Genomic DNA, 12,405 nt, shown 5'->3' with positions numbered 1-12,405 from the left:
GGAGGGAGGGCATTTATTATGTGCAAAGTCTTGCCCGAAGATATATCACATCCCATTTAATTCTTACAGTCACCATCCTAGGAGCTAAACATTATTCTCATTTTTAGTTGAGAAAATTGTGGAGAAGGTAAAGCAACAAGGTCACATGGGGAATGAGTGAAAAAATTAGGATTCACGGGTGGGTCCGCCTACCTCTGGGGCTGGCACCCTAAGTGGCCAGGCTCTCTTGCCTCTGAATCCTCCCCCTGGCCTCCCACAGCCGAGTCATGCATAGGGTTTGACCCTCCGGGTTAAATTGTGTATTTATGTGTGTCTACCCAACTATGAGTCCCTCCAAGTCAGGACCTTGTCTTACTTTTGCCTCTCAGTCTTCTCCTGGTGCCTACCACAGGCTGTGCTCAGTCCACATCTTTTAAATTAATGGATCAATAAGTGGTGCGCACAGTCCAGACACAGCTGCCACACGATGGCGAGATACAATAATAAAGCTCCGATGGCTAGTAGGAAACAGCTCTCCATTCAAGGTGTGCCTCAACTGCCATTTAAGCCGGAGGAAACACTGCGGGGGGGCCCCTGTAGGAATTCTGCCCAAAGCCAGGCCTTCTAGAAGTTCCTGCAGTTGGCTAGGGAGGGTAGTTCACAGTGAGTAGACTGTAGTGGTTAAGAGGTGAGCAGACAGTTGTTTGTTTTTTAAAGTCACTGCATTCCTTTTTATTTTTATATTTTTTTAAATTAAAATAAAACATATAAGTTTCAGGTGCACAATATGAATTGAGATGAGACAGTTTTGCTGGTGAGAGACTTCTTTCCACTGTCCCCATCAAAAAGCTGTGCAGCCTGGAAGCCTGCCGACCCAGGGCTGGTGCCACCATCACAGCCGAGTTCTGACAGGCTCTCAGGGGCGGGGTCCCCGGGGGTGTCCCCGCAGTGAGGCTGTCCCCGGGGGGTCCGGGGCTGGGCAGAGCGAAGAGCACCTGTCCTGGCTCCAGGTGTCTCCAAAGGAGGCCCCAGGCCTCCCGAGACCTGTGCGGCGGACCTCGGCCTGCCCCACTTTCCCAGGGGCCAGGAGAAACTCTGAAAGCTATTTTTAAAAATGTAAGATGTTTTTAAGATGCCACTGCTCAAATAACATTATAATTATAAAAGATCCGGAATTTGGCCACATCACCAGCTGTTTCACTTTTTTCATTTTCCTACTTAGTTGTTCACATGCACAACACAATATTGACATGACTATAATCACAGAACAGTCTCTCACATCACAAATGTGCATTTCATTCTCTTCAGTTAGAAAAATCGCAAATGCTTATGTAAGAATTCAAACAGTCCAAAGTGTGTAAAGAAAATATCACCTCCCCCCTCCCGTTTCCTTTGTTAAGGTAAACACTGTTCAGTTTGATGAAAGGATAGTGGCTTCTTTTATTTTTTTTGGCTTGTCATCAATGCACTCATACATGGTCTGTGTAATTACTGATTAATATTGCATTAATTATGTGCAAGGAATCATCGTTTCCTCTGCTTACCCACCCTTCCTAATTAATCCAGATGGAATCTGATTTGAACACATACGTACAAATTAAATATTGTACGTAGACATAGAGTGTTGGTGCATCTCCCAGAGCCCCGTGCAGCTGCATGTGTGTGCAAACTTCTCCTGACAGGGCAAGGCAGCAGTCTAGAATATTTTGGTATAATTTCCCTTAAACGGTGAAAATCCCCACACCCCACCCATCTCCACCTACTATGCAATTTTGTGCAGATCTGTCATTCAGCATTTCTCCATTTCACACTGTGACTCCCTGTTCACCTAGACAGAGATGAGGTCTGAGTCAGGCTCTCTTCCATACACAGTGCCTGGCACGTACTCTCTCTGTCAGTCATGCTCACGTACTGACTGCATGAGAAACAGAGTTCTCTGGAGCAAACACAGTCCTGGTTGCAGAAATCTCAGTGCTTTATGTATTGATTCATTTTCCTCTCAGTGACTTGTAACCATGGCAACGGTGGGTGCCAGCACTCCTGTGAGGACACAGCTGAAGGCCCAGAGTGTAGCTGCCACCCACAGTACAAGATGCACACAGATGGGAGGAGCTGCCTTGGTGAGTGGTGACCCCCATACCGGGTGAGGGTCTATCCCAGCCTGCCCATCCCTAACCCTAACTAACCTTAACCCTAACCAACTCTAACCCTAACCTTTACCCTCACCCTCACCCTACCCCTAACTAACTCTAACCCTCACCCTCACCCTACCTCTAACCATAATTAACTCTAACCCTACCCCTCACCCTATCCCTAACCCTCACCCTATCCCTAACCCTAACTAACTCTAACCCTCATCCTCACCCTCACCCTCAGCCTCAGCCTCACCCTCAGCCTCACCCTAACCAATTATTAATGGTGTTTAGCACTAGATGCAGATGCTTGCAATGCATCTGGCCCCAAACGGGTCCCGTGCTGCTTCACACGTGGCAGTGGGAGTGGTAGGGAATGGGGTCCCTCTCTCCGTGTGCGACCTTGGAAAGCCCTTTCACCTCTCCTGGATGAGGCTTCTCCTGAAGAGACTGGACAACACATCCCAAGGGGCTGGGGCGATAGCAAGTTGAAGTCGTGGTGATGACACAGTGGCCTCTACGGTCTGCGGGAGCCAGGATTGCATATTCCTGGTGGGACGCCTGCCCTGTCTTGCATGGCGTGTCCTTGGCTGGACTAAGGGCCCTGGCGTGATTCTGAAGCTTGCATTCCCTGGTGTCTCTCTGGTCAGTGCAATATGCTTCAGAAATCTTTCCGTATTATTCACCAAGGCTCTGCACGCACTCAGCGTGCTGCGTTTCCCACAGAGCCTCGTTACAACACATTATTATCGAGCGAACAGGGGCATTTCTCACATTGTTCTCGTGTCTGGGATTTCAGTGGAAGTGGTTGTGCTGGGGATGAATCGTCTGACTCATTCGTTCTGAGAATTGTACTCTGTTGTGTTTCTTGCAGAGCGCGAGGACACTGCCCTGGAGGTGATGGAGAACAATGCCACCTCAGTGGTGGACGGGGATAAACGGGTGAAACGGCGGCTGCTCATGGGTAGGCGAGACCCCTCACCCTCTCTCCATGTCCCCTCTCATTGTCCATTTCCCTCCCAATTTACCACATCGGGCCCGAACCTGGGACCCATGCACCCTCAGACTGGCTGGACCGGGGTCAGCAGCTCCTGTCAAGCCAGGGTGAATCTGATCTTCACCCACTGCTGCTTAGTCATCACCCGAGACCCAGCCATCAGAACAACCGGGTTAGTGCCTCGCGCTGCCCCAACTAACGGTGACACCTGGGTAAACTGCCCTGAGCCTCGCCTCCCGTTAGTCTTTCTTTACAATACACGCACTAAGACCTACCTTGTAGGGTTGTCAGGAAGCTCAGTTAAGATAACAATATGCACAAGTGCCCCGAGTCCAATGCCTGAGACCTAGTGGGTGGGCAGTAACATGGGTTCCTCAGAACGTCAGTCCCCATCCTTCTCGGCAACTGTGAGCCGAGAGGCGTGTCGGGCAGCCCCTCCGTGGCTGCTGCTGTGTCGGTTATTTTTGTCCACAGCATCTCCTCTTCCTGGCTGCAGCCCATGTCAGTGTCAGAGATGAATGGAGAGAGGGGCCCTGGGCTGTGGGACAGGGGAGGGTCTGCAGCAGTGCAGCTGGGGATGACAGCACAAGTCGGGGTGGTGGCTGTGAGCGTGGTGTCAGACAGATCCGCTGACACATTTTTATTCTGGAGGAAGCTGGGCTTGACTTAAACAAAGCCTATCTTTTGATTTAGCAGTCAGCTAAGGTACTGAGCAGCCACTGGTCACCAGGCAGGCGACGTTTCTGAGCTCTCCTCTGCCCTTTTAACATTATTGTGTTTGATTGCCTTAAATCAAAATAGTACATTACATATGGATAATATAAAAACTTTAAAAACTTAATTAGTGCCCTAGCCGGTTTGGCTCAGTGGATAGAGCGTCAGCCTATGACTAAAGGGTACCGGGTTCAATTCCGGTCAAGGGCACATGCCCAGGTTGTGGGCTCGATCCCCAGTAGGGGGTGTACAGGAGGCAGCCGATCAGTGATTCTCTCTCGTTATTGAGGTTTCTATTTCTCTCTCCCTCTCTGAAATCAATAAAATATATATATTTTTAAAAAAAACATAATTAGCACTACGAGGCTTGTAATGAGATACATCATGTCCTTGTTTCCTAACTCACATTTCCTCAGCCCATTTGCCAGAGGCAATAATTTTTTTAAAATATTTTTTATTGATTTCAGAGGGGAAGAAAGAGGGAGAAAGAGAAACATCAATGATGAGAGAGAATCATTGATCAGCTGCTTCCTGTACGCCCCCTACTGGAGATGAAGCCTGAAATCCAGGCATGTGTCCTGACCTGGAATCCAGCTGTGACCTCCTGGTTCATAGGTCAGTGCTCAACCACTGAGCAACTCTGGTGGGGCAGAGGCAACATTTTTGAATTCTCCTAGTTATTTCTTCTCCTGACCCCCCTTCCCCATATTTCTGAAAAGTGAAGTCTATACAGTTATTTCTTTTTTTTTCTAGTTTTATTGAGATATTTTACAGTTATGTCTTGATGGGTCAATTTTAGATATTAGCTTTTGACTTCCTGTTACAGAACACTAAATTTTCATTGTCTTCTGCCCCATCCCCTAACTCCCACTCTTTGTCTCTCTCTCCCTCATACCCTTAACATGGTTTTATCACAGTTTAAATCAGTATTGTGTGTTTACATCATAAGACTATGAATATCTAAATATGATTTACCCAGGAGTCACACAATGTGCTATGACTGTATTTTCTTGTCAGCTTCATTTTCTAAGTACTTCTTACCAGTTCTCTTACACATTTCTGGCAGAGCTCTGAAACGCTTTTCAATGTGTTAAAGTCAATACAGCAGTTAACTTACCGGTTCTGTTTTCTGTTTAAAAAGTATCTTCTGAGGCTGCCACCTGCTCTAGGGGGACCTGACCCTCTGGGCCGGCTGCACGCGCTCGTCTGGGCTTCCCCTTTGCACCAGCCTGGCATTCCCTTCACTCCATGGGTAAACATAGATATTTTAACACTTTGCATGCCTGGAAATGCCTCTATATTCCACTTCCACATTTCACTGAAGCTTTGGCTCAGTATAGAATTCAGCTGGAAAGAATATTCCATCGGAGTTTGGAATAGCTCTCTACTGTTTTTAAGCATTCAGTGTTGTTTCAAAAAGTCTAAAGTCGTTTTTACTCTTCATCCTTTCTATGGAACCTATGAAAGCTTCTCTCCAGATGTTTTTCGGGTCGTCTCCTTGCCCGCAGGGATCTGAAATTTCACAATCATGCCCCTCGCTGTGGGACTTTTCCCTCCTCTTATGCTGAGCACTCAGTTGGCTTTTTTAATATGGACATCCAAGTCCTTTGGTTCTGAGTTTTCTCATAATTTTTTCTTTAATAATTTTCTTCATTCCATGTTCTCTGTTCTTTCTCTCTGGAATGCCTATTAGCTGGCTGTTGTAACTCCTGTATTGATCCTCTAATTTTCTTCTCTTTTCTCTTCTTTACATTTTTGTTCTACTTTCTAGGAAGTTTTTCTTTTCTTTTCTTCCCACCCCTTCTCCCCCTAATCCTTTTATAGGATTCTTTTTAAATTTCTACTTTGGTCTTTTGTTGTAGGAACCTGTTCTTATTTCATGGATGCTCTTCTGATCTCTCTAAGGAAATAAATGATAAGATATATTTTTTAGAACTTCTCTTTTGTTTTCTGTATTATCTTTGTTTCCTCCAAGTTCCCTGTTTGTTTGACTTGGTGTATTTATTTCATATTAAAGACTTTTCTGAAATGCCTCATGACTGTCGGCTGACTTTCATATTTAATAGTGAAATACTAAAAGCCAGTTGGATATTGTCAGCTGGTGGACTTTATGCTTGAGTGACTGGGCAGTGTCTTAGCCATTTCATTTGGAGATCCTCAAGTGCCAGTATCTATAGCTGTTTTCACTTGGGTAGGTCAGTTTATCTGAAGAGGAATCTTTCTTTGTTTCTTTTTTTTTTTTTAGCTCTCAATTTTATTTATTTATTTACTTACTTACTTACTTATTTTCCCCATTGACCCCCTCCAGCCCGACTCCCCCCCGCCCTCCCCCCCAGCCCCTGGGAAGAAAAGAAAAGAAAAATTTCCTAGAAAGTAGAACAAAAATGTAAAGAAGAGAAAAGAGAAGAAAATTAGTGGATCAATACAGGAGTTACAACTACCCCATTGTCTGTGTCTGTGGGCCATGCATATATGCATACAAGGTCCTTGGTTGATTATGGAGAGGAACCTTTCAATCTCCTGCTGAGGGGACATAGGCTTGACTGCCAGTGGGAGAATTTGCCATTTCTCTTTGTTGGTATAGACTTTCACTGACAGTATCTCCTCCTCCCCTCTGCTATTCCTGGTGCCCTTGAGTCCAGTTCTTCTCTGGTCCCACTTCTCCAGAATAAATGTCTCTGATGTGGCCCAATAAGGAGAGGGTAGTCATCTGACTGTGGAACTTAGGAGGGAATCTTGGGGTTTATCTGTTTGTTATATAGATTCTCAATCAGTCTTCCATCCTCACCTCTGCCCCTAGAGCAGTGGTTCTCAACCTTCCTAATGCCGCGACCCTTTAATACAGTTCCTCATGTTGTGGTGACCCCCAATTTCATTGTTACAAATTGAACATAATTTAAGCATAGTGATTAACCACAAAACAATATGTAATTATATATGTGTTTTCCGATGGTCTTAGGCGACCCCTGTGAAAGGAAAGGGTGGTTCGACCCCCAAAGGGGTCCCGACCCACAGGCTGAGAACCGCTGCTCTAGAGTAACTTGTTACCTCCAATTCCTGAGCCTTCTGGGCTTCAGTAGTTCACATGAGCTTACCACTCATTAGCACCCCCTCTGCAGACCACTAGGGGTTAGCTTTCTGCTACACCAATTACTGCTCCTCCTCGGACATGACACCAGAATATCTGACACCTTTCACCTAGTCTCTGCTATTTTCTTTGCCTTAAGGATCTGTACTTTAAAAATCACTTTAGTGAGGTTTTGAGAAGAAGCATGTAAACATATATGTCCTGTCTGTCATATTTACTTAGAGCTAAGCTTGTGCCCCTAGGCTCTCCAATGGGGTAGCTACGGAAGTAAAACCAGATTTCTGGATACTAGATGCTAACAATTGAGTGAATGTTGAAGAGCATTTGTCTGTTACTCAGAGTAATTGTATGAAATGCAGAACGACAAGGCCATTTTGCTTATTGTCCTGCATCTCTATAGATGAGAGTTAACAACTAGGGCTGATTTTGCATGTGGTTCTGACAGCTCTTTTTCCTTACAGGGAAAGGTAAACTTCTAATCTGAGTTCACGGACAGTTGTAAGGAAGAAGCCATTGGTCTGCGGCCAGGGAATGGTTGGGGTGGGCAAGGCTTACCTTTTCTTGTTTTGCCCATTCCTCGAAGGGAGAGAGAGTTCAGGATTAAGGAAGGAACACGCCCCCTTCTCTCTGTTCGGTGTTCACCTCCAGCCTGCCAGATGTGTCACACTTAGCAGGTCCCTGGCTGTGGATCGACAGGGAGCTTTCGTGGCTCCAATGAGCCGGCGGGAGGAAAAGCTCAGCAGGTGGGGAGAGGCTTCTTTACCCCTCTGGCCGCCCTGCCAAGCTTCCTTGGGAGACGCCACTTACGTAGACGAGTGGGGGGACTGCGCCCGCTCTCCTTCTAGCTCATCTGCAGGTGGCAGAGACGTGAGGGTACAACTGTGAGCACCCCACCATGCTTCTTGGCTTTCAGGAACTTTGTTAAATCTTTTTAAAAATATATTTTTATTAATTTCAGAGAGGAAGGGAGAGGGAGAGAGAGATAGAAACATCAATGATGAGAGAGAATCATTGATCGGCTGCCTCCTGCATACCCCACACTGGGCATTGAGCCTGCAACCTGGCATGTGCCCTGACCAGGAATTGAACATGATCTCCTGGTTCATAGGTCAATGCTCAACCACTGAGCCACATCAGCGGGGCAACTTTGTTAAATATTAGTACTGCACTAATATCTTCTTCCTCTCACCTGTATTAGCACTTCGTTAGGAAGCTAACTGCCTTTTTCTTACCTCCTTGTCAGAAACGTGTGCTGTTAACAATGGAGGCTGTGATCGCACTTGTAAGGATACCTCGACAGGTGTTCACTGCAGTTGTCCCGTTGGATTCACTCTCCAGTTGGATGGGAAGACCTGTAAAGGTAGCCTGTGCCTCTCCGTGTTGCTAATGTGTGGGGATAAAGGCAGCTCTTCCCCTCACACCTCCTGGAGTGACTCCAGATTTGCTTATAATTCATATTGATGCAAGCCATTCTTCCTTGGCTAGTAGAAGGTTATAATTGAGTGAGCTTAATTAGAACCAGCTTAATTACACTAACTGTTGAAAAGGTCAGCTTCTACAGGTATCACACAATCCATTTCAGGCTGTGGCCTTATTAGACAAAGGCAGAAGTTCAAGGGAACATTTATAGGAGATACTATCAACATATCATAAATAACAGCCTAGAGGTTATATAAATAACAGCCAAGATTGTTATCCAGAGAACTTAATTAATAACCGTACCTTTAACTTTTACTGATAAATAGAGACCCCAATGACCTACTAGTATTTCATGGGCAAGACTACAAAGGCTTAGTGCTTCAACATGATAAACAGTAGGTAACCAGTTACCAGATGAAACTCAGATAAGATTTATTTGAGTATCAGGAATCATTTAAAAGCATTAAGGCTATTTGATTGTGTGTAATTTGCCAAAACAAATGTTCTATTTCCTTATAACTTTAATGATTAAACTGGAATGGAAAGTATACCAAAGGGAGCCACCTTATCTTGAGAGAGCAGGGCAAGGATGATAGTACAACAGGACATCACCGTTCTTTCCCATCAATTGTTTCCTAATGCTGGTCAAGGGCAGTGTAAGTCACAGTTCTCAAGGGGACTAGGTTCTTGTCTTTCACAATTGGTTAAGCCAGAACAGAAAACACGTGTGAGATTGAAAACGTCAGCGAACATTCGTAAGTGCTTCTATGGGTCTGTTTTTGTTTCAGAGAATCATGAAGCACACACAGTAGTGCTTCAGGGACTTGTGGAAAACGAGGCAGGTATCGCTGTCTGATTTGCCGATGCTTGCCTGTTACAGATATTGATGAGTGCCAGACCCGCAATGGAGGTTGCGATCATTTCTGCAAAAACACCGTGGGCAGTTTTGACTGCAGCTGCAAAAAGGGATTTAAATTATTAACAGATGAGAAGTCTTGCCAAGGTATGTGCTGAAACATAGCTGTGCTGTGCAGTGCCCCTTGGTTGGAGTGGAGAAGACGAGACCCCGCCCTGGCAGAGGCTGGCTCATCGGGCTTCTCAACCGAGCCATTAATCCCATCTCCAACCTGTGCCTCGCTGAGTTCATCTGTTGGGTAGAATGAAATCACTGATATGTTTTGGAAATTAACCTGTGAATGATAGTGAATACTCCAGAGAACCTACATGGTGTGATTAGAGCAGAGGTTTAATCTGATGCTAGAGATGCATTGGATCACAAAATGCAAATGGTTGTATTAAGGTGTTGAGGTTATGAATAATTTCTCATTTTTAAAGTTTCTTTTAATGTTATGTATTTTATAACATTTGATGGGAAAATATGTAGATTTCGTTAACATGCCTTTTTCCCAGCAGAATCTTGGGGTTAACCCATAATCAAGGCCATAAACTAGTTGGTCTCTTCCTTGTAGCCCTTGTTTGTAGCCTTTGGTGCTTGGGGAGAGGAAGGGAGGGGATTGAGTGGAGGAGAGGATGGTGGGTCCTGGGCGAGGATGGCTGACCCCTTCTCAGAAGCATCCCTCCCACATAAGGGGTGCAGCAAGGAACTTCTCTGGGTGACAGTAACTGTTTGGGGTGGTGGTAAGCTCTTTGGGGTAGAGGGCACCATTTATATTTTCAGGAAGAAGCTCTCCAAAAAGATTTGCTATCATTTATTCCTGTTCCATTTCTGGAAATAAGAATGGCCTAACTTAATTTTGTTAGGAATCCCAGAATTTTAAATAAAAATCAGAATATGATATCTGACTTCACTTCAGATACTAAAGATGTTACATTACTTTTTTTTAAACCTTAGCGTGTGAATTAGGTTTCTTTCTTGGATTTTTTTCCTTAGGCAATTCAAGCACCCCCTTTAAATTCAGAGGGTTCATTCTAGACCATAACTGCGTGGTTTTCATCCATTTGGCTTGGAACGCAAATTCGCTGTTCTACATAATGTTTCATAATGTATAGAGCAAGAAATACCGTTTAAGCTGTGTAAACACATTAAAAAGGAATTAGAAAAGTGATCTCATTATTCTTGGCAAAGCGAAAGCCCGTCACGAGCAGCCAAAGTCAGCTACTGGAAGAGTCTACTTTCTCCACAACTGGCTGATGTTAATAACAGAATTCATAGAGTGACATCAATTACATGGGAAGAAACAGACTTTTCCTCATTTTTCACTGATCAGTCTTGGTAGAACAAATATTTGCACAGAATAAATTTACTGAAGAAATTGCCAAGATTTCTGGGAAAAGCTAGGGAAGAAGAGGTGTTGCAAGAATTTGCCCTTTTTATTTCATTTTTTAATTCTTCTAGCCCTTCCAAATGTTTGTGTTTTTATTAATATAGTTTCTCGTGGCACATCTGGTGTTGAAAAGAGGTCTAGCAAAGGTCTAGTTGGCTCCCACCGAGTTCTGCACTGGTCCTGGTTTATCCATTTGGAGACACAAGTCGTAACTCTGTCAGAGCCCTGCAAAGAGCTGAGGAAGCGAGCTCTGAAATTCTAGTCTACAGGGAAGATGTGGGGACCAGACCAGGAAAGAAGAGGTGATTACATTGACAAATGCAGTCTTGAGGCTAGTTTTCAGGACCTCAGCTGAAGCCAGGGATGCCTCCACACTGAACCAGGATGGGAGGAGCCCCACAGGACTGAACCAAGGGATTGTTCAAGAGGATCCAGCTTGGCGCTTAAACACCAAATTTCAGTGTCTGCAATAAGGAAATGACTGAGGACCTTAGCATTAATGTATTCTTTTAGCGCAGGGGGCATTAAAACCCAGGATCAACAGGCCTTCCGTGGCAGAAGACTCATTCTGGGAAGATCAGAAAGAGAGGAACCAGATTTATCTTCAACACAAGTGTGTTCTCCTTTTAATTTGCCCAAGCTTTTGGAATTATTACTGCTGTTTAGTAACACAACAATAAATTACTCAGCCCCGTGAATAAGCATGGGTGAGAGGAAGCAATTGAGCTCTCAGGCAATGCAATTTGCAACAGAATTTGGAAAGAAGGGTCCTGGCAGGGAGTATACTTACTGTGGGCTGCTCAACACATTTTTTAAAAAAACACGAGTGGGAGAACTCATAGGTAATGTTTTATTCTGTTAGTGTTGTTTTCCCCAGTAACTGGTGTTATTATAAATGTGTTCTCGTCACGCATCCCTGAGAGTTGGTTTCAGGTGCCCTCTCCCTTTCCAATTACAGATGTGGATGAATGCTCTTTGGATAGGACCTGCGACCACAGCTGCATCAACCACCCTGGCACATTCACATGTGCTTGCAACAAAGGGTACACCCTCTATGGCTTTACCCACTGTGGAGGTGAGCAGAATGCCAGCATCTTTGAAGTCAGAGACTGGGCCAGTAGAGGAACGGGGCTTACTCCTAAAGTGTCCTCAGATGAGGGCCAATTTTCCTACATTGGGGGATGAAAGGGACATTCCAGTCCCTGTGAAGTGGCATTGAATCAATCGACTCAAGGGAAGCATCGGCTAATGGACACCCACCACCCGCATTTATCCTTTTAACACTTCAAGTGTGATATGGAGCAGAGAGAAGGGCTAAGCTCTTCAGCTGTGAATTCTTTATTGACTATTGATATGGTTGTATTCAGAGACTGGAGAATCACTCAGAAGCTGATACCCTATCCATTGCAATTTCCCAGCAGATAGTAAAGTCGCTCGGCAGGCCACCAGCAGTTCCACAGCTTTGTAGTCTATAGGAACGGACTGCAAAGCCTGATCAAGCCCTTTGAGCTGCTCTTTAAGCAGGTCTTCGAGCTGGAAGCTGGACCACTGACTATCTCTCTGCTCTGTGCCCATGTAGCAACAGGTCCCGATGTCATTTGCCCTTATGGTCAAGGAGACAATATGGCATAGATCAGATTTGGCACCAAATGACTCCCACTCCGCGCCTGGTCGGCAGGTTCGTTCAGCAGTCTTTGAGAACACAGATTCAGATTCTGACTCAGAATATCTGGGGCTTCCAAGGTGATCCTGAGGGTCTGAGGATTTGGGGGGCAGTGGCCTAAATACTTC

The 12,405-nt window shown here is 45.1% G+C and overlaps 1 protein-coding gene across 4 annotated transcripts in view; it reads left to right on the top strand.

The window, feature by feature from the left end:
- SCUBE2 (signal peptide, CUB domain and EGF like domain containing 2) overlaps positions 1 to 12,405 on the top strand; it is a 68,546-nt gene that overhangs the window by 20,782 nt on the left and 35,359 nt on the right. For all 4 annotated transcript variants that reach the window (XM_059708838.1, XM_059708837.1, XM_059708839.1 and 1 more), the window contains 5 exons: positions 1,983 to 2,099; positions 2,986 to 3,075; positions 8,154 to 8,270; positions 9,210 to 9,332; positions 11,573 to 11,689. In XM_059708838.1, coding sequence (XP_059564821.1) covers positions 1,983 to 2,099; positions 2,986 to 3,075; positions 8,154 to 8,270; positions 9,210 to 9,332; positions 11,573 to 11,689 — 564 coding nt within the window. The remainder of the gene's footprint in view (positions 1 to 1,982; positions 2,100 to 2,985; positions 3,076 to 8,153; positions 8,271 to 9,209; positions 9,333 to 11,572; positions 11,690 to 12,405) is intronic.

The sequence above is a fragment of the Myotis daubentonii genome, chromosome 9 (genome assembly GCF_963259705.1).
Source record: "Myotis daubentonii chromosome 9, mMyoDau2.1, whole genome shotgun sequence".
Taxonomy (NCBI): domain Eukaryota; kingdom Metazoa; phylum Chordata; class Mammalia; order Chiroptera; family Vespertilionidae; genus Myotis; species Myotis daubentonii.
This window is presented reverse-complemented; position numbering and strand designations above follow the sequence as displayed.